Source organism: Neophocaena asiaeorientalis, unplaced genomic scaffold, assembly GCF_003031525.2.
Source record: "Neophocaena asiaeorientalis asiaeorientalis breed wild unplaced genomic scaffold, Neophocaena_asiaeorientalis_V1.1 scaffold327, whole genome shotgun sequence".
NCBI classification, from domain to species: Eukaryota; Metazoa; Chordata; class Mammalia; order Artiodactyla; family Phocoenidae; genus Neophocaena; species Neophocaena asiaeorientalis.
Genome location: NW_020174560.1, coordinates 2,839,092 through 2,865,889, shown reverse-complemented (window position 1 = coordinate 2,865,889; position 26,798 = coordinate 2,839,092). Strand labels below are relative to the sequence as shown.

General features: G+C 46.9%; 1 protein-coding gene across 1 annotated transcript; it reads left to right on the top strand.

The window, feature by feature from the left end:
* The first annotated feature begins 294 nt into the window (after positions 1 to 294).
* CUNH17orf67 (chromosome unknown C17orf67 homolog) lies at positions 295 to 24,939 on the top strand. The gene is made up of 4 exons (XM_024757703.1): positions 295 to 359; positions 1,542 to 1,642; positions 22,290 to 22,427; positions 24,578 to 24,939. Exons 1-3 carry the CDS (start codon positions 305 to 307, stop codon positions 22,404 to 22,406), a joined length of 273 nt encoding a protein of 90 aa, XP_024613471.1. The 5' UTR covers positions 295 to 304; the 3' UTR covers positions 22,407 to 22,427; positions 24,578 to 24,939.
* Positions 24,940 to 26,798: the final 1,859 nt, after the last annotated feature.

Here is a 26,798-nt window from a genome sequence, read left to right as displayed (position 1 = left end):
TATATAGACATATCTATTTAAATGAAATGGTTGTCATGTGTTGCTTTGTCAAATTCAAGCTCCAAAAGTTTGATGACAGAGGGATAATTTCCTTCCTCAGGAAGAAAATTTATAGGAATTCAGAGGAAAATATTTTCGTGATCATACTGAAAATGTAGCGTCAGATGCGTTTAGCATCCTGCTGTGAGTGCCGTTAGTCAGAGCATAAACAGCCTTTGGGCCGGATGTGGCTTTCTTCAAGTAGGCTGGCTCTTTGACCGGGGGGATTCATTCTGCAACAGGCGCAGAGAGGGATCAAGGCAGGATGAAGAGGTTGTTTGTGCTCGTGCTGTCTCTCACCTTACTGATTTTCTTCTCAGGTGAGCATTAACTCCCGAAACCTGTTTCTGTGCTGACAAGATAAACTGAAATAAGTCTATCTTATATTTTTAACATATTTTTTCAAAATTTCAAGTAATATGTAATGTATAATAATTCAGTGCTTCTTTTCTTGTCTTCCTAAGAGCAGGCTCCCGGAATTGGTATAATTAGGGATAAATTATTTTTTTTAATCTTTAAACATATTGAACACTAATTCTCAAAAATGCTGATAAATCTTCAAGGATACCGTCTTTTAGAGTTTATCTGAGATCATCAGAATTTGATATACTTTCGTTTTTCCTTTTTTTTTTGGCTATGCCGTGTGGCTTGTGGGATTTTAGTTCCCCGACCAGGGATTGAACTCAGGCCCACTGCAGTGAAAACAGGAACCCTAATCACTGGACCACCAGAGAATTCCCTTGATATACTTTTATTATAATAGTATCTTTTAGAATTTGTGGGCTTCCCTGGTGGCGCAGTGGTTGAGAGTCCGCCTGCCGATGCAGGGGACAGGGGTTCGTGCCCCGGTCCGGGAAGATCCCACATGCCGCGGAGCGGCTGGGCCCATGAGCCATGGCCGCTGAGCCTGTGTGTCCGGAGCCTGTGCTCCGCAACAGGAGAGGCCACAACAGTGAGAGGCCCACGTACCACAAAAAAAAATAAAATAAAATAAAAATTAGAATTTGTGTGTGATTATCAAAACTTGACTTACTTTAGTTATAATATTTTCTTTGAGGGATCGTGGGTGCTTATCAAGTTTAATATAACCTTATTGTCATGGGGGAATTTTCTAATAACAACTTAAACTTGATTTAGTGTATTGAGGATTTAAAAGAATCCCACCAAAGCAACCCTGAGGGACAATAAACACACTGACCAGTGAACTGAAGAAAATATGTTTAAAGAAACATGTTCATTAAATTAACAGCCACCTTTAGAGGAATGAGCCATGGCGGCAGCAGGTAAATGTGCAGCTTTTACTCTGAGTTAACCATATTAGAAACAATTAAAAATTCCCCTCTGAGCCCTCTGGAACGCCACGTCCTTTGGGACAGGTCCCTTTGAAAGAACTTTTGTGCGTTGACCCAAATTGGACTTGCAAATGCTTCGCCTTGGACGGTGAGACGGAGCATGGATGCGTGTGTCTGAGAGTCCCTAAGGTCCCTTTCTGACTTTTTCAGGGGCCTCCCCGATTCTGACGGAAAAGCAGGCCAAACAGGTCCTGAGATCCCGGCGCCAGGACAGGCCGAGCAAACCCGGGTTTCCCGATGAGCCCATGAGGGTGAGTTCCGGGCTCCGGCTGTTGGAAGGGAGAGGGAGATCATTTGAATGCTTGTTCGTTATGAACCCAAATGAGGTGCTGGTCCCAGCCCAGCATGGGTGCTAGATGGAGGTTCTGTGGAGTCCCAGGTGTAAGGTGATCTCACCTTCTTATTCACGCCTTTTCTTCTCCAGAGGTGCCAGCTCTGCTCCCCTACTGTTCGAACAGTATTTAAAGTGGAAACAGTGGGGCCGATGGTGGGAGTCCAGAATCCCGCTTGGGCGGCTGGGTGGCTCCCCTGAATGGGATGATAGGGAGCTGTGCCCTGAGGCTGGTGCCAACCCCATCTGCTCCCTCTTCCCTTGGGTGCCGGGCAAGCTGGACCAGCATCCCCGGCTAGTGATGCTCTGTCTGGGTAGGCAGAACCTCTGCCCCTGCTGCCACCAGGTTCCACCCTCGCCTTGTGCCTCCGATTTTGGTCTTTGGCCTCAGCTCTGCCCTGTAGGTTTGTGGCATCCACCTAGTCTTTCTGAACCGGAGTACCCTCCACTGCCTTCATTCTGTGACTTGTGGTGGGTGCTACTAGACCCTGCCACCCTGGCCTCGGGCCAATTCGGGCCTGGCTTGTCTCTCCCTCCCACGACGGAAGTGCTGACATTCCTGGTATTTTTACCCAACTCAGGTGAGGGTAAGTGGCAGGGACCCAGGCAGAGTCAGCGTGTCTGTGAAGCCGTGTCTGTGGTCAAGGCTGGTCTCCCACCTGCGCCCACATCAGCCGGGCCGCACGCTCACCCTCTGTTCATTGCATCTCTGTGTCGAGGCCCAGAGGATCTGCGGCAGCGCTGGCCTTTGCTCCCTGCGGAATCGTGGGGGTAGTTGGATTAGTTCACTTAAAAGTCTCGCAGTGTGATGCCAGGTCGCACAGCGGTGAAGAGCACTGGCTGTGGGCAGACTGTCCCGGTTTGAATCTCCCCATTTTCAAACTATATAACTTTGAAGAAGTCTCCTCACTTTTCTGTACCTCAGTACTCTCGACTATGAAAAGGGGGTAAACAATATTATTACTTATATTTCTATAATATTATTATTATAAGAGCATGAAACAACTACTTTATGAGAATAAAGTAATTCATAGTAAGGCGCTTAAAATGGTACTCAGCAAGCAGTAACAACTCCTTTGAGTATTAAGTACCGGGGACGGGGTGGGGCTGAGGCTGCAGACTGCCGCCTGGGTTTCTGCTCAGAGTTGGTGGCAGACACAGAAGAATCAGCAAATCACTGTTTCACAGAACGGCTTAGAAACGAGCAAGCGATTCAGGCTGTTAGGGGTGGGCGTGGCTTTGTTCTCTTGGGTGGGAGAAGTCAGAGGCGGCTGGAATCTCCACACGCAGGTGGAAGGGGTCTGGGAGGTGGGCCGGAGCAAGAGCAGCAGGGCTTCGGGTACGTTGGGCTTTTCCTTGGGTTCAGTAGAGGACAATCAAAGCGTGTCTCGAATGGGCGAGTGCACAGTCGGGTTTTAGACAGATGGTTTGAGATGCATTTAGAAGAGGCTCAGCATTGAAGTCTGAGCACACCGGGGCTCAGAGGTGGGCAGAGACAGAGGATCCCGAGGGGATGGGAAGGAATGTGAGGGGATATTGGGGGAAACCAAGCCTCCAGCATGGGGGATGAGGATTGGGAAGGGGTGGCGTGGATGGTGAGGGAGCCAGTGAGGAGCAGGATGCCTGGCCCGAGGGTCCCTGGGGAACTCTAACTGGCTCTTTGCTCTTTTGGGGTGTTGTCTGGAGGGGCCGTTCCAGAGGCTCTTCCCTGGGGGCCCTGGAGGCTGTGGGAGGCTGGTTCAAGGGGCTCTGAGGCAGCAGGCCCCCTCCAGGTGCTCAGTAGACAGGCTCTGCTCAGCCCCAGCGTTGGCTGGGTGTTTTCTCTGCCGGCATCTGGCCCTGGCTGCCCTGAGCTCTGGTTGTGGAAGGGCGGCCTGGGCAGGGACTGGAGTTGGTTTAGGCATCAGGCAGCACGTGGGTGTGGGTATTACGGCTCTGCTTCCGCCCCCAGCTTCCTTCCTCCCCCCATGCCAGCTGCACACCGTGCTACACTTTATCCCCAAACGCTGCTTGGGGTGGTCCTTCCCTGCCCAGAACTTCCAAGAGCTCCTTCTCTCTCATTTCCCTCCTCCTGGCTCCTGGTCATCACCTGCCTTCACCTGTGACAACTCTCTGCTTGCCTCTGGCGTTACTACTTTACTGAATATCTGGCTTTTTGGGTTTTGTTGGTTTTGGTCATCTTTTATAGGCTTGACCACCACTGACTCATCTTAGCTGCCTTGAACCTGCCTGATCTAGTTTCTGTGATTCTCTCTAGACTCACCCACCATTTCCTACCCATCCCGTGTATGGTACAGTCCTGTATGTCTGTCACAAAGACACTGACCTGTGTCCAGAATCCTCAGCCACTCATTCAAGTTTGGAAAAATGCCTGTGTGACCTACAGTTGAAATGTGAACATAAATATGCAATAAGTTGGGCTTCCCTGGTGGCGCAGTGGTTGAGAGTCTGCCTGCCGATGCAGGGGACACGGGTTCGTGCCCCGGTCTGGGAAGATCCCACATGCTGCGGAGCGGCTGGGCCCGTGAGCCATGGCCGCTGAGCTTGTGCGTCCGGAGCCTGTGCTCCGCAACGGGAGAGACCACAGCAGTGAGAGGCCCGCGTACCGCAAAAAAAAAAAAAAATGCAATAAGTTATTTGGCGGCTAGCCTATACCTGTAGTTTTCATCCGGGGGTGATTTTGCTCCCCCACCCCAGGGACATCTGGCAATGTCTGGAGACATTTTTGGTTGTCACAACTGGTGGGAGGAGGGTTTGCTATTGGCATCTAATGGGTTAGGGCCAGGGATGCTGCTAAACATCCTACAAAGCACAGGGCAGCTCCCACAACAAAAATGATCTGGCCTGAAATGTAATAGTGCCGGGGGTGAGGAACACTGGCTATGATGATGGACAGTCTCTTTCTCTTTTACTGCGTGTGTCACTCTGTGTGTCTCTCGCACTGTCATACATCCACCCACACGCAGTACTGGCTGAACCAATACATAGTTTCTGGAATCACATTTTTCTTAGGAGCATGTTTCTTAACCTTGGCCACATGCTGGAACCAAATGGGGAGGTTAAGAATCTGATGCCTGGGTTCCCCGCACAGAGGGGTGCCCTGCGGTATGTCCTAGGCATTGGGGAGGGGGGTGAGAGCCCCCTAGGTGGCATCAATGTGCAACTGAAGCTGAGAACCAGTGGGCCAAGCCTTCTGGGGGAGACCCGCCATGGGTAACAGCAGCTCCCGTGGTCCGGTTGGGAATGCATTTAGCTGAGTGTTGAAATGAGGGTCTGGAGAGTAGATGGGATACTTGTTCAAATGCAGGTCAGAGAGACAGAGTGAGAGGGTCAGGTGGTCGATCAGAGAGCACTCCTTGCTGACCAAGATGGGCACTTAATTATACTTTACCTCGACTGTGCCCTGCCGAGCACCAGGCACTGAGGACATAGACTAGACATTCTTCGTTCGTTTGAGATGCTTGTGTCCACTGCATGGTGACGGATGAGCCAGAGCATCCAGCCTGTTTCCAGCTCTCTAACAAGGTCATCTGGCACACGGGGTCTGAGGAGAGGGCCTTCAAGCTCCAACCGGAAGGAGGAGAGAGGCTGGTCAGGCTTCTTGGAGGAGACACCACCGAGCTGAGGCTTGAAGGATGTGGAGTTTACAGGCAGTGCAGCGGTGGGTGAGGTGGGAAGAGAGTTCCCCCTCAGTGTGATTCCAGGCGGTGTTCTGCACAAAGTGGTTGTGGACTTTGGGCTTTAGAATGAGGATGAGTCCTTTCCTTTTTTTTCCTTACAGAGAAAACCCAGTTTTCTCTGTAAAATGCAGAGTTTGGCCCAGAGTCTGACTAGAAATTTCATCCCAGGTCTCATATAGAATGTGAGGGTCTGGATAGAGCTTCAGGACGATAGGTTCTTGGTGCCAGTCAGCAACTGGTAGGAAGAGCCCTGGCAGCCGGCTGTGGACTTGGTGAGGGCCAGTGGGGTTTATCTGGAGGCTCTGGAGGGGCTTATGTAGGCATTTTTCTCAAACACCAGGGCCTCCCGGCCTCCTGCACTTGCTGTCTGACCTGGTTCCCCCTTGTGGCTTGTTGTTGACTTTTCCTATTAAGGGATTTATTGAGAGCAAGATGAATAATACGAACCACCTGTTATATAAAAAGAAGCAATTCACCCCCTTTTAAAAAGATGACAGTATTTTGTATTGAAGTACAGTTGATTTACAGTGTTGTGTTAGTTGCTGCTATACAGCAAAGTGACTCATTTATATATATATGACACATTTACATATATATAACGCATTTATATATATATAACACATTTATATATATATATATTCTTTTTCATATTCTTTTCCATTATGGTTTATCACAGGATATTGAATGTAGTTCCCTGTGCTGTACAGTAGGACCCTGTTTCGATTCACCCCTTTTATCTGAGCGGCTGACAGATGTCACAGCCATCCCAGCCTGCATCACTGCTGAATGAAGCGTTGGATGCAGTGACCCCACGTTTGTCAGCAGGTCACCAGGAGGCCATGAGGTGGGACCTCTGGCCAAGGGAACCACCCTTCCCTGCTCTTTACCTCTTGCCGAGACCACCTTCTATTCTCCTTCTTTCTTTGTGCAAACCATCTGCTTACATATCCCTTTGCTAGAGATGGACACACTGTCCTGTGTGTTCAGGATGGTACATATTGCGTGTATGTGTGGATTGCGTGTGAGTGTGTGTGAACGTTTGTGTATGACCGTGCATGTATGAGGATATATATGTATGTGAGGGTGTGTGTGTGAGGATATGTATGTGTGTATGACTGTACATGTGTGAGGGGGTGTGTGCGTGTGTATGTGAGCGTCTGTGTATGGGTGTGTGTATGATTCTGTGTGTGCATGTGTGTTTTGGAACAGGCCTTGCAGGATAATTTTTTCAGAAGCTCTGGATTCCAGTTTCCTGCCTTTTGACCTTCACTTGAGTGTCTGGGATTTATGGGATGATGGGTGGTGGGCACAGAAGGTCCTCTCGGGGCCAGGTTGGAAGGACCTGGCTGTCATAGTGGAGTGGACTTCCGTTCTGTACCCAGTGGGAGCCACCAAGGGATTTGAAGTGGGGGGATGATGGGATTGGGGCTGGCGTGCAGGAGCCGTTTAGAGGCTCAGGACACAGCCTCTCGGACGCTGGCCTTCAGTTACCATTATACGTGGGACATGGGAGATTACATTGTTGGACATGTTATCGTACCTCCTTCCCATGGCAGCCTGGAGACAGACAGGTGGGCTGGGATGGATGAGCAGAGGTAGTGATCTCTGGGAATGCGTGTGCCCTCGGGAGCTGAGCTCTGAGACTCGTGTGCTCACCACTAACTCAAAATTACCGAGAGATGACCGGGTGCGTTATTTCATTTCGCTTCTCCCCTCTGAGGGACTGAGCGGAAGAAAACCCTTTCAGAGAGGGGAGAGGCCATTGACGAGATGGATGGTGCTTTGGGAAGGTAGTAAGAATTCAAAGGTAGTAAGTAATTTGGGAAGTAGTAAGCTTTGGGAAGGTAGTAAGAATTCAAAGGTAGTAAGAATTCAAAGTGAAAGCACATATGAAGATTTGCAGTAGTCTCTCCTCGGGAGTATCTATAAAACAATGTTATATTCTTGACACTTGGCTTTAATATTGGCAGATGTTGGCTTCTGTGGGATGATAGGTGTTTCAGAAACAGGTTCAGGCAAGCTATGCCCACACATGCAAGGGACTGGACCCTTTTGACAGCTTGTATCCTGCCTATTCATGGCAACAACTGTTCTTTTTTGCCTGTGTGGTGGATAATGCATTGAAAAGATCACTGGTGTGCCCTGCATTGTGGGGAGGGCTGGCTTCCACCCCAGAGGAGTGGGAACACCTTGCTGGCACCCTTGGTGGAGAAAGGTAGGGCCTCAGTGAGGATGGGGGGAGAGAGGAAGAGGAGACCCGGCTCCGGGGAAGAAAGCAGGAGGGGTTCTGAGTGCATGGAGGCAGCTGGGGAGGAAGAGGATGAAAGGCCCTGAGCTGGGGGATGTGAACACAGGTCAGAGAGAGGGGGCGGGTGGGGAGGTAGAGAGGGCCCAGACCTGACAGATTCCCTGTGGCAGGAAATAGCTAACACATCTATTTTATGGCAACGCCTTGACATTGGGTTAGAACTTGTTCTCAGCTCTGTGCTGTGATTACCCTGTGAAGCCTCCAAACCGTAGGAAAAGTCTGCTGTGCATAGCAACCTTGTGTTAGTGGCTCTTTGGGGGAATGACAGATGGCAGGTGTGTGCTGAAGGGGGGCTGACGAAAGAGGGAGGTAGTCACTCAGATCTGGACGCTGCAGTGGTGGAGAAGCACGAGTCCCAGATCTTCAGAGATTTTGGGGAATTGGGTTCTAGATGTCACAGGAGTGGGATGGGCACTCCAGGAAGCCTGGGATTCACGTGGGGACACCCCATCTGGAGACATCTGGGTTTCAGCTGAATTCATTTGCTACTCTAGGACTTAGGACTTCAGTTTGTGAAGACATCATGTTAGAAGAGCTTGTAACAAAGCCTCAAGATCCTAATGGAGGAAAAACAATTTGAGAATCTGATGAGGACAGGGCTGTGTGAAAAGAAGGGCTGGACTTGCGGTTAGAGGGAAGAAGCTAGAAAGAAGAATCCTGAACTTTCCCTGGAATGTGTCCTCAGTCATGACTGTGCTTCTGTGGATTTTCAGGGATTAGGGCTGAACTCTTGCAACTCAAAAAGTGGTCCGCAGCCAGGCCGCTGGGCTTCACTTGGGAGCCCAGAGCCTCAGGCTCCTCCCCATACCTGAAGGCGGATCTGGGCCACAAGGCTGGGTGACCGAGGTGCACATTTAAGTTTAAGAAGTGCTGTCCTAGAGAAGTGGCTCTTAGCCTCTGCTCCAGGCATCCTGGGGACTGGGAACCAGCCTGCGCTTGTTTTTTTTTGACACAAGGATCCCTCTTCCTTCCTCTGGGCGCTCTGCTCATGTGGATTCCTGTTTTCCAGGACCCCTGGCTCCTGGTTTCTCCTCCTGCTTTGTGGTTTTTGCTGCTCAGTTTCCTTTGCTGGGTTCTTAGCCCTTGACGGTCCTTTAAATGTCAGAGCATCCCAGGGCTCTGCTCTCTGCCTTTTCTAGTCCCCGAGCTTAAATATCACCTCTATGCTGATGGCCACATGTTCCTATCTCTAGCCTGGACTCTGTCTGTGAGCTCCCTCACGTGACTGTCCACTTGGCTGTTTGCACTGGAACATTTAACCAGCATCTCGGACTTAACAGCCTCAAGAGGAATTCCAGATTGTTGCCTTCCATCAGCCCTGCCCTTGCCTTCCACGGTGGGGTAAGGTGGGCCACCTCCTCCTAGTTGCATGGGTCCCAAATCCAGAATCTGACCACTTCTCACCCCCCCCTGCCACTACCCGAGTCCCTAGAGTGGACTGAGCAATACTCTGTTACCCTGCCTCCCTCTTCCTCTCTAGATCCCTCTGCATCTGTTCTCAGCAGAGAAGCAGTAGTCAGTTCTTAAAAACGTAAACCGGATCCCATCTTTCTCCTGCTCAAAACCTTCCAATGACCTCCTGCCTTACTCCAGACAAATCCATGGCCCTATAGTCGCCTACTAGGCCCTAGAGGTCTGTCCGCTCCCTCTGCTCCCTCCTTGGCCTCTACCTGCATCTCATCCCTGCCGCTGTTCCAGCCATGCTGGCCTCCTCATTGCGCCTTGAATGTGTCAGGCTTGCTTGTCCCTTCATTGATGTAGTTCAGGCTATGTGGAAAGCAGTGTTGCGTTTATTCTGTAACTTGCTTTTATTCACTCAATAATACATCTTGTTCTAGCTCATTTTAAATTGAAGCATAGGGTAAATGTATGATGCTATGGTCTGAATGTCTGTGTCCCCCCAGACCCCAAATTCATATGTTGAAATCTTAACTCGCAAGTGATGGTATTAAGGGATGGGGCCTTTGGGAGGTACTTAGGTCATGAGGGCTCTGCTCTCGTGGATTGTAAATGGGATTAACACCCTTATAAAAGAGGCCCCCAAAGCTCCCTAGTCCCACCAGCCACGTGAAGATATAACGAGAAGTCTGTGACCTGAAGGAGAGCCCTCACCCACCCATACTGGTACCCTGATCTTGGATTTCCACCTCCTGAGCTGTGAGAAATAAATTTCTGCTGTTTATAAGCTGCCTGGTTTGTGGTATTTCAGGTTATAGCAGCCCGAATGGACTGAGACATATTACAACTTATTTATTTAGCCCTGCCTGGAACAATGGCCATTTTACTTATTTCCAATGATGAAGATCCTTGTACACATGTGTGTTTTGCCGAGTTCAGCGATAAGAAATGAAATTTCTGAGTCAGAGGGTTTATGTACTTCCAGGTGAAGTGGGTACTGCCAAATTGCCAAACTGACTTACCAGCTCCCCACCAGTAGTGTGTATAAGAATACCTAGATCCCTGTACTCTTGTCAACACTTGATATTATGAAAGTTTTGTGTGTACAACTTTCAAAATGGAAAGAAATCCTATCTGCTCTTCTATCTGCATATGTATATGGAGACATGTTGCCAAACAATAATGACATTATTTTCTCCATGATAAAATTTGGGACAAATTTATACTTTTTATTTTCATGCTTTTTGCTATTACTTAGTATATTAGTTTCTTAAGGCTGCCATGACAAAGTACCACAAACTGGATTGCTTGAAACAATAGAAATCTATTTACTTATCTATCTATCTATTAATTAATTAATTAATTTTTAATGGTCGTGCTGGCAGTGTGTGGGATCTTAGTTTCCCCACCAGGGATTGAACCTGCACCCGCTTCAGTGGAAGTGCAGAGTCTTAACTACGGGACCACCAAGGAGGTCCAACAATAGAAATTTATTCTCTCACAGTTTGGGAGGCTAGAAGTTTGAAATCAAGGAGCTGGCAAGGTTGATTCCTTCTGGGAGCTTGGAGGGAGAATCTGTCCCATGCTTCTCCCCTAGCTTCTGGTGGTTGCTGGCAATCTTTGGCATTTCTTCACTTGTAGCTACATTACTCCGATCTCTACATCTGTCTTTACATGGCCTTCTTCCCTGTGTGTCCCTGTGTCCAAATTTCCTTCTTCTTAAGGATGCTAGTCTTTGGATTTAGGGCCTACCCTACTCCAGTATGACCTTGTTTCCAAATAAGACCACATTCACAGGATTCAGGTGGACATGAAATTTGGGGGGACATTATTCAATTCAGGACATTCAGTTTTTTATTTTTAATAAATGTATGTGTAGTTTTCACCAAAAAACAACACAGGAGAGGGTTTAAGAGTGGGGCAGCAGAGCGCTCAGTCTGAATCCCAGCTCACCACTTACTGGCTATCACATCCTGGCCAGGTTGCTTAAACTCTGTAAGTCTCAGTTTTCTTATCTATAAAATGGGATATGATAATCAAACCTACCTCAGAGACTTATTGTGAGAGGAAGCATGCAAAGCACAGTGCCTGAGTGATGACATTGGCTCTCATTCTTCTTGTTTTTTACAAAGCAGCAGCTGAATAAATACTTTTTAAAATATAACAAAACAAAAACCTCTTTGGCTCCTCACTGCTTATAAGATAAGGGCCAAGTATCTTGGCCTGGGAGACAGACCAGCCCTAAGCCACCATTGTGTCCCATTTCCTGCCACTCGTCCAAGGCCATTTATGCTCCAACCACCTGGAACTTCTCACTGTTTTTAAAAATAAACCATCCTCTCCCTGGTCTCAGCATCCTTTCACCAATGATTCCCTTTGCCTGCAGAGCTATTCTCCATTATTTATGCCTGGTACCCTCTTCTTCATTCTCAATGTCACTTTTTCTATCTCCCCTGAGTTGGTCCTGCCCTCCTAGTACTCACTCACAAAACAATACTATATATAGGTACATCTATATGTATGTAAATTTCTAGAAAAAGGTCTAGAAATATGATCAGTTGACTCTTAATTATGTCATCTCCTTCAGGAGGTTAAGATTGCAGGTACTGATCTAGGGAACTTTATATTTGATGTTTAAACTTTAAACAGTAACAATACGTTCATGTATTACTTGTGTAATTACAAATAAAAATTTAAGCCATTCATATTTATTATACAAAACTTGGAAACCAAGAAAGGGTCAAAAGAAGAAAAAAAAGATCTGGTGTAGTCTTACTCCCTCTCCCCAAAGACAGCATTGCCATTTTTGATGTATTTCTTTTTAGTCTTTTTGTGTGTATTTTTAAAAAGTATAATCACACTCTACAATTTTGTATCTTGGTTTTTCTCTTAATATTATAACATACACATTTCCTCATATTATTAGAAACTCTTTCTAACCATAATGATAGTGAATTACCCTCTTTTGTTAGTTAGATCATTTCCACTATTTTTTTTAAATTTAATTTTTATTTTATGTTGGGGTATATTTGATTTACAGTGTTGTGTTAGTTTCAGGTGTATAGCAAAGTGATTCAGTTATACATATATCCATTCTTTTTCAGATTCTTTGGCTCAGCAGCCATGGCTCACGGGGCCCAGCCGCTCCGCGGCGTCTAGGATCTTCCCAGACTGGGGCATGAACCCGTGTTCCCTGCATCAGCAGGCGGACCCTCAACCACTGCGCCACCATGGAAGCCCGGTTATCTATTTTATATATAGTAGTGTGTATATGTTAATTCCAAACTCCTAATTTATCCTTCCCCCCACCTTTCCCCTTTGGTAACCATAAGTTTGTTTTCAAAGTCTGGGAGTCTGTTTCTGTTTTGTAAATAAATTCATTTGTATCATCTTATGAGATTTCCACATATAAGTGATATCATATAATATTTGTCTTTGACTTACTTCACTTAGTATGATAATCTCTAGGTCCATCCATGTTGCTGCAAATGACATTATTTCATTCTTTTTTATGGCTGAGTAATATTCCATTCTATATATGTACCACATCTTTATCCATTCCTCTGTCGATGGACATTTAGGTTGCTTCCATGTCTTGGCTATTGTAACTAGTGCTGCTATGAACATTGGGGTGCATGTATCTTTTCGAATGATGGTTTTCACCAGAAATATGCCCAGGAGTGGGATTGCTGGGTCATATGGTAGCTCTATTTTTAGTTTTTTAAGGAACCTCCATACTGTTCTCCATAGTGGTTGTACCAATTTACATTCCAACTTACGATGTAGGAAGGTTCCCTTTCCCACTATTTTTTCTATTATAAACAGCACTCTAAAATTTTGTTCTTAAAGTGCTTTTAATATTTTGAATTATTTGCTAAGGATATGTTTCCAGAAAATAAATTATTGGATCCAAGGATATGAATACGGTATTTTTGAACCTTTTAGTATATATTACCACATTGCTTTCTAAAAGCTTTAAAAAATAATTTATGTCTTGTCATCCAAGAGAATGTTTCAGTAGAGGTTTTAAGGTAAAGATAATGGGAGCATGATATAATATCTTAAATTGGATATGAGTTGGCCATTTCTGGGGCAGAGTGGATGCAGTGAGGGAGGATTAGGGACATGTGGGTGTCTGTGTGGACACCTTGGTGCCACTCATTGGCATTAGAAACCTAAGAAGAAGCAGGTTGTCTGGAATGATGGTGTGTTTGAAGTTCTTCTCTGACAGCCCCTGCCTTTGTACTTGTTTCTTCTGCTCTTGTCTACCTGGTTAACTCTTACTCATTTGTAGAGATTCACCTGAAATGATGCCTGTTTTGAGAGGCCCTCCTGATGCCCCTACCCTCCCACCATGGATTAGAGCATCCCTGTGGCCTAGCACTCACAGCACAAAATTGCTATTTCTGACTTAAAAAAAAAAAATCTATCTCTCCTACTAGACTGCTCTAAACTGCTTGAGCAGATGGACTGTTTGTTTCACTTCTTGGTCCCCAGCACCAAGCACAGAATTTGACATTTACTAAATGCTCCTTATACTTGTTTCTATTCCTTTCTTTGCTTCTCTCCAGGGGAGAAATTTTGTAGGACATTACTCTACCATAGAACCTGGAGGTTATTTCAAAGAAATCTTCTATTGCCTCGCTTAAATTCATTAAATTTCTCTTAGTCGTCCCAAATTTTAGGGAAAAAATTATTGCCAACTGCTGGGGTGAACCATGGAAATTCTCTAAAAAAGATGACATCCGAGCTAAAATTATGTCCTTTGTGATTGTATTCGTAAGCACTTGTGTGCCCTGGGAATATGCTTTCCATTTTGGCCTGTGTTCCTTTAAGGAATGTTCTTGCGGGGCAAGTATAAATCATATTAGCTTTATTGTAAATAGGCTTTGTGAAATATGCTTTCATTTTTAGCCCCTTGACAAATGTATGTAGTAACTCCGTTACCCTTTTGTTCCCTGTGATCTCCAAGACCAGTTCAGAGCGACTGAGATACAAATTGTGCATATCACTGATTTGCCTTCTTTCAGGGCTAAGCCTTCTAAGTGGCCCAGAGCAGTTAAGTTCTGAGCCACCCTTCTGCCTATATGATTATCTTGCTTTTACTAACGAGCAAAATAATTCATCCAAATGTCGATGGACCTTTAATTTCATGCAAATGTCACGGGAAGGATTTTGCCTTCTTGGAAAAAGATCCCACCTCGATCGATTAACTGTCTACTTTATGATTCTCAGCTTGGATCAGGTTCCAGTGGGTATTTAATTTCATTATCACACCTTTCCTGTGCCATCATAAAGGACCCCCTCCAATTTCTGCTCTAAATCTTGAGAAATTATTTACTTAAATCATTCCAGTTGGCATTGGACACGAAATGCAGATATTAGTTTTTGTTTTGCTTTAATTTTTTTCCCCTTGAAAAAAGGAATCTAAAAAAAAAAAGAAAACTTATTTTTCATCTACCCCTTCTTTCTTGATCCAGGAACATTTGAGAGTACCATTAATGCTGGGTCATTTCTAACTTAGCCAACACAATTGTTGAATTTGTGGTTTTCAGCAGATTTGCAGTTTGGCTTTTCATCTTTGACTAATGATTGCTTTTAGGCCTTTGTGGCTTATTCATTTCCCTAACATTTTAAATAAATAGTGAAATGTCATGGAAACCAGGGCTTGTTTCTTTCTCTCTCTATGTGTGTGTCTGTTTTGGTTGTTTCTCTTCAACAGTGATTTCAGCCTCTATTTAGGGGTGTGAAATACATATTACTCTTTGATGCTTTTTATGTACGTTTGGCCTGGGCCATTATAATGAGCAGATTGACACAGATGCCCAGGAGACTCCCAAGGAGGATTTAGTAAGATTATGGAGAAAGAAGAGTCATTTCATTTATTCATCACTTGTTTATACGTTTCTCCTGTGAGTTTTATTGAGGCCCTACTGTGTGCCAAGCACTAAACCGTATACTAGGTATTCCTTGGACACTCTCGTCAAAAAGCCAGTTGGGTATTTGGCTGAGACGGACAGGGATTAGATGAATAAGGATGCCAGTGAGCATATAATTATAAGTGGTGTATAAATGCTGTGTATCAGTGGTGACATTCTTTCTTATCACCACCAATCTCATTGGAAAAGGCTTTAACTATTGGGAAGCTGTCAGGTTCATGCTCACAAATATAAGTTTTCCAGAGTTCTAATTTCCCCTTGAAAGCTCAAATTTTATCATTTTGTAACAAGCACTGTCAGTTTTCCTGGAAATGATAAGCTCACTTCATTCACTTTTGGGAAGATGTCTGCCAAACACACGCATAAAACACACCTAGTTCAACTGTTGACGCCAACAGTCCCCCAGGTGCTTTTCCTTGAGAAAATCATTGTACTTTGTTGTGCAGCAGAAGTGCTGCCTGCATGCTTCCTGTTGGTCATTTTCTTCGGCTTCACCAGGGCATGCTTCAGTGAAACTGGCATCTTGAGAATGTTTTATTTGTATTTATTTTAACTGCGACTGTGTGATGAAGGATATGTCGACCACTAGGACAGTTGGGTGCTGCTGCCTTGACTCCTGCCGAGGCGTCAGTTTTACCCACCAATGCACACAGTGAGAAGGCAAATGTCTTAGTATTACTCGAAAAATAGTTTTGACATCATGGACCCCCCGAGGGGAGCACAGACCATGCTTTGAGGACCACAGCTATATTTCATTCAACAAACATTTATTGAAAGTTTCCTGTGGACCAATTCCTGGGAGAGATGCTCCATCTACAACCTCAAGGCATGCTCACATCTTCCATATATAATAGTAACCAAAATTAACTGAGGAGGGCTTAATAAAGAGACTTTTTACAAAGGTGTGGCAAGAGGAAGGTGAACTAACAAGAAATGATAAAGGATGCAGGGCTAAGACTCCTGAGGCATGAGGGTGGAAGGAAAGAGTATGGTTCCCAGACCCAGAATGGCAGCCGTTTAGGAGCTGGGTCTTCAGGGGAGGGATGCAGCCAACCTGCCGAGACTCCTCGGAGAGGTTGCAGGGGAGTACATACCCTCACCTCTCCCTTCCTACCTCTAGGCTGCTGCTGGCGCCTCCTATACGCCAAACCCAACCGGAAACCCCAGGACACAAGGCTCTGTGGTTGCAGTTCATCTAGGTCAGTCTCTTAGTGCAAAAGGCCAGGTGAAGGAGGGGAGAGAATGGGTTTAGAAGTGAAAATGGAGACTACATATTTGGCACAGAGCTTTATTTGTACCATTTCATTTAATCCTGGCAACCCAGTGAGATAAGTGCGAGGGCCATCCCCACATTGCAGATGGACAAACTGAGGCTGGAGAGGTAAAGCAATAGTATTGGCAGGGTTTTGATTGGAACCAGACCCTGATCCGGACCCAGACCCAAACCTCTTAGCCTCTCCATCACACCGCTCTGGCAAACAGGCAGGCAAGAAGATGGCAACGTGGGTTTCCTTCAGTGAGCTCCTTACACGGAACAGTTGAATAAGCAAAGCTGTATGCTGAGAAGTCTTTGTTCCTTATTTACCAGCCTCCACACTGCCTTCCTGTTCCTCCCAATGACTATTCTTCTGGCCAAAGATTCCTCAGACAGGGAAGACAGGGCAGGGTTCAGCCCCAGACTCACAAACGTGTCCAGCAAGCTGCTGGGGAATCCTTGTTGGATCCCATAAGGAGCCCTCCCAGCATCCACCCCTTCCCCAGCTGCCCCGGAGACTCCACGCCCAGGACACAGGGTGCATTTTGAAGAGTTAAATGAAAACAACGATATCAAAACAATTTTAAACTGCATGAGTCCTGGGGGAAAGAAAAAACATTTCAGGAAAATTGGACACCTCCTAATTCAATCCTTTGCACAGTCATTAAATTGAAAAAAAATGTTATATTTAAAATAGGATGTAGACTTCCTAGGGGTTTTTCTTGAAACTTAAAAACTCAAAGTTATCGACTGGGCCGTCTGTTAAAGCTTCATTAATGCCATAGGAGGGTTTTCATGATTTAGGATTTTTATATCTATACATGCCAAAATAATCTTATATTACCACATATGACTACTCTCGCCCAAGGTGAAATGCCACTTCTCTGATTAATGGCCTGCAGCTTTGGGTTACCCGTATGTGTTTATGTGGACTGTTCCATGCACACGTTGCAATGATTCCCATCCCATAATCTCAGCACCAAGGCTTATTTCAGGGCAATATCGACAACATACATCCCACAAATTAAAAGTCATTTTTATCTCTTCTGGGGGGAAACATAAAGTTCACGTGCCAATATGTGAGCCAAGACACATGGCACCTCCACTAAAAAATCTGATGTGGCCCAATTAAGTCCCTATTGTCAGAATGTGGTCACTGCTAAGCAGAGTAACCAGGGCTATGCCAGGAGAAGTCCAGAGAGCTATGGGGTCACAGGGAACCTGAGAAGGCTGCCTGGAGGAAGAAGCATCTAAGCTGAGGGCTGAAAAGTCAGATAGGAGTGAGACAGGAAAAAGAGAAGGCACAGGGGTGTTCCAGGCAGAGAAAATAGCATGAGATTAGAGAGCAGAGCAAGTGTAGCCAATCCAGGGAAAGATGGAGTGCAAAGGGTTGATGGTGGGAGAAGAGGAAATGGGTGAGGCTGGATTATCGGGAGCCCCACAAAACATTTAAGGAACTGGAATTTCTCCTGAGCCCAGTGGAAGCCATTCAAGTATTTTAAGTGAGGAAACAACATGGGTAGATTTTAAAAAATGTCACTTTGCAACAGGATAAAGAGATAGACAAACACAACAAACAACAAGGATTTTTCACTCTCTTCTTTATAACTTTTTATTGTTACATAATTTCAAAACAGTAATATGTATCACTGTTGTGATAAAAAAAACAATAAAACCATTTTCATTTTTCATGTTTTAAAAACCTACCCCGGGGCTTCCCTCGTGGCGCAGTGGTTGAGAGTCCGCCTGCAGATGCAGGGGACACGGGTTCGTGCCCCGGTCCGGGAAGATCCCACATGCCAGAGAGCAGCTGGGCCTGTGAGCCATGGCCGCTGAGCCTGTGCGTCCGGAGCCTGTGCTCTGCAACGGGAGAGGCCACAACAGTGAGAGGCCCGCGTACTGCAACAAACAAACAAAACAAACAAACAAACAATCAAAAAACCTACCCTGGCAAAAGACTTGAACAGATACTTCACCAAAGAAGAACACAGATCACAAACAAGCATAAGAAAAGGTGCTCCATATCATATGTCATCAGGGAAATGCAAATTAAAACAGCAATGAGATACCACTACACACCTATTGGAATGGCCCAAATCCAGAACACTGACCTGATCAAATACTGGCGAGGATGTGGAGCAACAGGAACTCTCCTTCACTGCTGGTGGGAATGCAAAACGGTACAGCCACTTTCAAATAGAGCCTGACAATTTCTTACAAAACTAAGCGTCCTCTTACAATATGACCCAGCAATCATGCTCCTTAGTATTTACCCAAATGAGTTGAAAACTTATGTTCAACACAACAACCTGCACACAGACGTTTATAGCAGCTTTATTCATTATTGCCAAAACTTGGAAGCAACCGAGATGCCCTTCAGTAGGTAAATGGATAGATAAACTGTGGTGCATCCAGACAGTGGAATATTATTTAGCACTAAAAAGAAATGAGCTATCAAGCCATGAAAAGACGTGGAAGAAACTTAAATGCATATTACTAAGTGAAAGAAACTAATCTGAAAAGGCTACATACAGTATAATTCCAATGATATGATATTCTGGAAAAGGCTAACCTATGGAGACAGTAAAAAATCAGTCATTGCAAGGGTTAGAGGGGAGGAAGGGATGAATAGGCAGAGCACAGAGGATTGTAAGGCAGTGAAAATACTCTGTATGATACTATAATGATGGATACATTATACATTTGTCCAAACGCATAGAATATGCAACACCAAGAGCGACCCCAATGTAAACTATAGACCTTGGGTGATGACGCTGTGTCAACATAGGTTCATCTCTTGTAACAAACGCACCACTCTGGGACAAGATGTTGATAATGGGGGAGATTGTGTGTTTGTGGGGACAGGGGGTATATGGGAAATTGCTGTACTTTCTGCTCCATTTTGCTGTGAACCTAAAAGTGCTCTGAAAAATAAAGTCTATTAAAAAGAAAAAAGGAAAAAAAACCCACCCTGGCTGTGGGGTGGAATGTAGAGGAAGGAGGTAAGACGAGAGACAGGGAGAACCCTCCAGATGCAGTGGCAGGGATCTAGCAGGAGGGTGGGGACTGAGATTGGGCAGGGGAAGTGGGGATGGGGAGATGGGATCCAAGAGCATCCGCGGGATTTAGGGGTTGCTTGGCTGGTGGGGGTGGAGAGTGGGGAAGAGGTGGGAGCCCGGGAACAGGCTGGAACTCTGCTTTACCAGCCATGTGGGGTCACGGCCAGACGCGTGGAGAACTACTGCTGGTGGTCTGGGCAATGCCCATGGACCACTTCTCTGTTTGCATCAGGGCATGGAGAGGCAAGGTATGGAGGGAAAGAAGAGAATTTGTAAGTGATTAAGACAAGAGAAGTAACACTTCACTCTTATTTAAGAAGCATCCTATTGATTTATCATTTTCCTGGTGTATCATTTATATGGGATAATGCAACGAGAAACAATACACAGAAAACTCACAGCCTGAACTGGCTTTGTTGAAGATCAAGCCACTTTGGGAAGAGGAGGTTTACCCTGAACCTGGAAGTGACACTCCTGTTGATCGAGGGCAGAGCAAGAGCAAACTGAGGGAGAGGAGGCGGGGAGACGATAACTTCATGCAAAGGAACAATCGCCCCTCCTCCAGCTGGATCAGTGTGTTCAGAGGTCGCTGATCGACGGATGCACAGCCCAAGAAGCCGGCTCCTTTGCAGCAAACATCAGTAACAGCTATCATTTACGCTCTTTACTTGCTTCTGAGGGCGACAGCACACCCCTCATACGCCATCATCCTGGTACAGCTGCTGGTTTTCTCCATCCTGTCCCCCATCCGTCCTCCACCTGGCTCTGCCCGGCTCTGGAAGTGGACCCCTAGAAACTGCATCGCCTGGATCCCTGGCCGGCTGGCTTCTGCGTGGGGTTGGCAGGAGATGGAGGGCAAGAGGAGAGAGAGGACTGGGTATTTGTCTCCTGCCCTTCCCCTGCTTTACAGAGGCTGAGCCCTTGCCCTGGGCCCTGCAGGTCTAGGCATGGCCATGGGGCTTTTCTCTATTGCTAGTCCCTGGGTACTGGAATGTGCTTCAGTGGTTCCCTTAACCCTGTTTACACGCCTGTGAATGGTTCCTTCATTAAAGTTCCTTTGGGTGAACCATCTGAAGGAGAAATTGTGGTTCTAGAGAGGCTCAGAGACCAACAAAGCTTTGTTGTCAGTGACAACAATGGACCAGGGCAGGAGGGGGCCCTCTCTGCTGTTGTGAAGAGTGGCAGGAGGTGGTAGATCCCACGAGGAGGTGTCCTCACTTGCTGGTTACAGTGACATTATCTAGAGCCACAGACCAAGCCCAAGGGGTGGTTGGTCAACACCTTTTCCCTCCTTGCAGGAAGGCGGTGCTGCCGAAGGCCTCTGAAGAGCTGTGGCCCTTTCAGGGCTGCATTTGGGCAGATCAGTCTGTTAGGTTGGAGCAGAAATGGTGGGGGGTGTGGGACGCGGTGTGGGCGGAACGGGAGGTAGAGTGACGGATGGAGGGGTGAGGAAGCTGGGACAGCCTGGGTGGCAACGGTGGAGACCCGACCTGCAGAAGTGGCAGAGATGGAGGGCGTCACCTGAGAACTCTTCTGGAGATAGGCTCAGAGTCCTCACACTCAGTCTCAGGATGAGTCTGAGGGAGACACGCTGGTCCACGTCTGGCTCGGGTTCCTGAGTCGATGGAGAGGCTGGTCACGGAGATGGGCAGCACCGGACAATCAGCCGCTCTCTGTTGTGGACACACCAACACGTAGAGCCAGTTACATTTCATAGACATGGAATCATACAACACGTGGTCCTTTGTGACTGGCCTTTTTCACGTAACAATGTTTTCGAGGTTCATCCGGGTTGTAGCATGCATCATTCCTCGTAATGGCCATATAGTATTCCCCTTGTATGGGGATACATTACATTCTTTATCCATTCATCTGCTGATGGACATTTGGGTCGTTTCCACTTTTTGGCTATGATGAACAGTGCTGCTGTGAACAGCTGTGTACACGTTTCTGTGCGAACATATGCTTTCGCTTCTCTTGTATACACAATTGTGGGGTCAAATGTTTACTCTGTTTAGCATCTTAAGGAACTACCAGGCTGTTTTTATAAAATGCCCCTTATCCCTAGCAACTTTATTTTGGCTTTAGGGTTTATTCTGTTTGATAATAGTATAGCAACTCCAGCTTTCTCACAGTTATCCCTTGCCTTTTAAAAAAGATGATTTTATCGCGAATGTGCGTTGCCATAAATAAATAAATATATATATTATTTAGTTATGCGTGTTTTGAGCTTTATTAAAATGGTGTCACACTATAAACACTGTCTTCCTGGACTTGCTGTTTCCACTCATTATGCTATTTCTAAGACTCATCTGTGTTGTTGTATGTAGCTATAATTCACCTTTTTCATTGCTGTATAATATTCCACGTTGTGACCCTACCATAATTTATTTATCCATCCTCCTGTCAATGGATATTTAACATGTTTCCAGATGTTTCCAGAATTTTGCTACTACAGATTTGTTGCTGCTATGAACATTCGTATCTGCTCTTGTTCTCAAAGTGACCAGCAGCATTCTCAGCTGGGAACTTGTTAGAAATGCAGATTCTGGAGCCCTAACCCAGACTCACTGAATCAGAAGCTCTGAAGGTGGGGCCCCAGCAGTCTGTAGGTTTTAACAAGTCTTCTGGGTGATTCTGATGCCTGATGAAATTTGAGAATCATTGCTCGAGGATATAAACAAGAGTGAAATTTCTGGATTGCAGGCAACCGATTGTTTTCCAAAGTGGTTGTTCCATGTAACTCTCCATCAGCAGTGTCTATGCGTTCCCATGGATACACACCCTCTCCGCACTTAGGGTTGGTGGCGGTTTCTCCTGCCTGGCTGTGCTGCCCTGTCTCAGAACCACAGCTGTACCCCGCACATGGGCAGCTTGACCATCAACCGTGAATAAAAGCTTCTCTTCGATGTGGGTTTGTTTTGCCAGGAGTACATGCACCATCTGCTCCGCCTGGAACGCCGTGCTGAGGAGCAGTTCCTGGAGCACTGGCTGAACCCCCACTGCAAGCCCCACTGCGACAGGAACATGGTCCATCCTGTGTAAGCAGCTCGGGACCAGCCCCCGGTACGTTCCTTCTCCCTGGCCTTCTGTTTCAGGGAGACGGCGGTGGGCAGTGCAGGCATGGCTCGGGGGTCTTCGAGAGCATGGTGTTAGGGGAACCAGCGGGTGAGCTGGTTACGGGTTGGAGAACGGGAAGTGCAAGGCAGGAGAGGTCGGTGGGAGCCAGGTTGAGAGGACCACTGCGGACGCGCATGGGGGCCTGACTCCTGCTGAGTCACCAAAAGATCCCAAGTACGGGAAGGATGTGACCCTATTTGCCATCCAGAAAGGGTCCCTCTGGGATACAAATCTGGAGAGACGTGGCTTGCTGAGACTTGGGTCTCTCCAGGTGGGGTCAGCATCCATGGGCTTGACTGTGACATCCATCACAACGGTCACCATCGTCACCAGGATCAGCAACTTCTTTACTGCCTCCCCACAGCCTTCCAGACTGGAACTCTGCCCAGCCTGTGTCCCATCTTCCCTCTTCTTCTGGCTTTGCCCTTTCAGTCCCCCTGACCTGCATGGTTCAGCATTCCCAGCACAGCCCACCTCTATACCTCTGTTCCTGCGAGAGGCTGTTTGATGCTTCACTCACAGTGTGTCTGTGTCCATCTCCTCGTCCCCTTTCCAATTCTTGCTAGATTACATAGCAAAATCCCTTCAGAGGTTAAGCCTAGTGCGTTTCATTTCTCCTCTGTAATTTGTATGTATTAAGCAGGACAGGATATAACTGGGTACTCGATCATTTGTTGTTAAGAGAAATCTTGTTTCCTTGTTGTTTATTTTGTGCTGCTGTGAATGGACACAGGAACACTCCCGTTAGAGGATTGCTCTTTATAATTTTCAGAGCGCTATCGCACAAAATCTCTCATTTGATCCTCTTAACACTCCTGATCATTGCAGGGCGTGTTTTTTTTTGTTTTTTTTTTGCAGTACGCGGGCCTCTCACTGTTGCGGCCTCTCCCGTTGCGGAGCACAGGCTCCAGACGCGCAGGCTCAGCGGCCATGGCTCGCGGGCCCAGCCGCTCCGTGACATGTGGGATCTTTCCAGACTGGGGCACGACTCTCCACCACTGCGCCACCAGGGAAGCCCGCAGGGCGTGTGTTTTAACTCTGTTTTATAGGGGACCTAACTGAGCGTGATTAAGCTACTAAGTCATGCTGGGCAGTAGTTGGTATGTCTGTCTTCTGACAACTCCAAATCCTGCAAGCTTTCCACGGGCGGTACTGCTGGAACCTGGGTGTGTGTGTGTGTGTGTGTGTGTGTGTGTTGGGGGATGGGGGCGGGCACGGTCCTTGTGAGGGGCTTTAACAGACAGTGAGAGGAGCATCTGCTAGGAATGGAATAGGAGTTCTGCTTTTGAGGGCTAGGGGCTGGGTTGACATCCTGCTCTGGTCCCCCCTGCCTCTGGATCCCTGTTCTAGGTCAGAGCTTCTCCCACCCCTGGCACCAGGGACCTTTTTCCTCCAGCACCAGAAGCCTGCTCTTGGCTTTTTTCAGAACACAGCACTGCGGAGTACTTAAGAGCTCAGACTCTGGAGTTGGGCGGACTTGGGTTTGGTGCTCTGTGTTCCTGCTCTGTGACTTTGGACAAGTCACCTACCCTCTCTGAGTCTCCATTTCTATATCTGTAAACTGGGGTAGAGCCTGGAGCATAGTGACTGGCTCCATGAGCAGGGGCACTTGTCAACCGTGGTGCAGGCCAGGGGAGGGGAGAGGCTCCCGGGACGCTGGTGGTGGCGGGGCGGGGGTCGCTCCTGCCTAACAGAGGATCCCACGGAGGCCCCGCTCCAGGCAACATCCATTTCAACCAGGAAAACCAGGCCGTAGTGGCTGGAGGGATGGGGCCACTTGGAACTTGGAGTCAGGCAGCATTCAGATTGTGACTCCATTTCGGAAAAGATTCCTAACTTCTGTCTCGGTGTCCTCACCTGTAACACGGAAGAGTTCCTCCCTCATAAAGCTGTTCTGAGCATCAAAAAAGTCAGTGCAGGGAAAACAGCGCTGCCCTGGCGCATGCTAGGAAGTGCTCGGGAAATGGCAGCTTGATAGCTGTTTCCTCCTCCTCCCCCTCCCCCCTTCCCCTCCTCTCCCTCCTCTCTTCCCCCCCCCTTCTTCTTTTTTATCAACATCATCATCACATTAACATTCTTTTCTTGTTCTTTTCCAGCAAGCATTTTGATAAACAGCGGCCCGGATACTATTGAAACAAGATGCGGCTCCTTTCGTTTCTTTTTTCGGCTGTGGAATGGGCGTCTTCAGGCTTTGTGAACTGTGGGCACAGCAGAGGTTGCCTTGGGGATGGATGGTAGATATTTGTGCTGCTTCATTTGACTAACGCGCACAGCTCATTAAAACCAATCGCTTAAACTCCAGGCCCCCCTCCCTGCCCCGCAATGGCCTTCCTGCCACTGTGGCAGGGTGAGCAGAGGGAGAATCCTTCCTGGGGCCGGTGGAGCTGGGGCCTCCAGAACAGGAGAGGGGTTAGCGAGCAAGCCTTGTTCTGCTAAGTGAAGCACACCACTTGGGGCGGCTGGGGTTTTGGTCATTGCTTTTTTTTTTTTCCCCTCTCCTTTTCTGCTCTAATAAACACTGGTGTTAAGCCTGCTTTCCATGGTTGTCTCCTTTCCTTTCCTACAAGAAGAGAAGCAGAGGTTTTTCTTCCTTGTTTATCTTTGTGACTCCAGGATCAGAAAATTTACTGTTCTTTGAATAGATGAATGGATAAAAATACAAACACCCAGCAATTTTTCACAAGAGCCATCTCTTTTGGTAAAGCGATTATTTACCTAAGGCCAGCTCTGGAAATAGAGCCGTAACTTAGTACCAGCTCCACACCCTGGTCTTCTAGCCAAGGGGACATTTCTTGTGGAAAGTGGGTTGCAGCTTCTATATCCTAGTGCCCCTCACCTGCCCACAAACCCCAGAATCAGAGATTGGACTATCAAAGACCAACAAAAGCAGAAATTGGGAGGGCAAGGGAAAGTGGACCAGGTGGTCCTAGGGAGGATGTGATGACATCCTCAAGAAGGATAAGGAGAGATGCTCATCCACCCTGGGCTACAGAGGAGGGTCTGTGCCAGGGGAGCCGGGAGGGCTTGTCCACGAGAAAGTTACTGAGCTTCTCAACAATGATGATACTAACATTTATTTTATCCCTATTATGGGCTGAATCCTGCACTAAGATTTTTACATACAGCGCCTCATTTGTTCATCACACTGTGGACAAAAAAATGTTGCCTGCCGTTTCAGTAAACAGTGAATGTTGCTGGCCATCAAGCCATCCGCCACTGAACTGCCCTTGGACCGTGGGTTCGTCCTGAGGGGAACTCACGATGGAGAAAAACAGGATACTGACCCTAGTTAGTGAAGATGCATATCTAAGGAATACTTTCAATGAGCCCAGACTTGCAACTTCCTAAACATCGAAAAGCACTAAAATCATTAACTTGAGATGTCTGGTTTTTTGTGATTAGCAGTAATCTTTCAATGTTCAGCTACCTGTGTGTTTGCTTTTTTTTTTCCCAGCAAAAACTCCTGTGTATAAGGCTCCTCCCTCACCTCTGCAGAGCAGTTCTCAGAGCTATCTGCGAGGCTGTCTCCCAGGCGAGAGTCCTCAGTAAGGTCCCCGAATAAAACTTAAAATATTTAGGCAGTGCGTTTTTCTTCAGTCGACAACGCCTACTCTGTGCGGTAGCTGTGGCTATTATTCCCACTTGATAGGTGAGAAAACTGAGGTTTACGGAATTTAGGTAGTGTATTAGTTTTCTACCTTGGCTGTAACGAATGACCAGAAACTTAAAACAACACACGTTTATTATCTTACATTCTGGAGGTCAGAAGTCCAACCTGAGTCTCATGGGGCTAAAGTCGGAGTGTCAGCCTCTCTGCAGGCTCTCGGGGTGAATCTGTTTCTTTGCCTCTTCCAGCTTCTAGAGGCTGCCTGCCTCTCTCATCTTGTGTCTTCTTTCCTCTGTCTCCAAGGCCAGTAATAATGAGTTGAGTTCTTCTCAGACCATATCATTCTGACCAGCTCTCCTGCCTTCCTCTTCCGCTTTTAAGGACCTTTGTGATTACATTGGGTCCATTCGGATAACCCAGGACAACCTTCCATTCTTACGGTTAGTTGATTAGTAACCTTGATTCCCCATTGCCACTCAAGGTAACATATTTACAGGTTCCAGGGATGGAGATGTGGACATCTTGAGGGGAGGTGTTATTCTGCCTACCGCGGGCTACCAGAGCTGGAATCTGACCCTAGGAAACCCCTCACTACTCTGGTCCCCCAACCATTCTGCACCTCTGCCCTTAAACCTGAAATCCATCTGCCTTAAGTGGTTAAGTCGTTTTCTCACCTGAGCTCCTTGAGTGCTCAGAATGGGACCTTAATG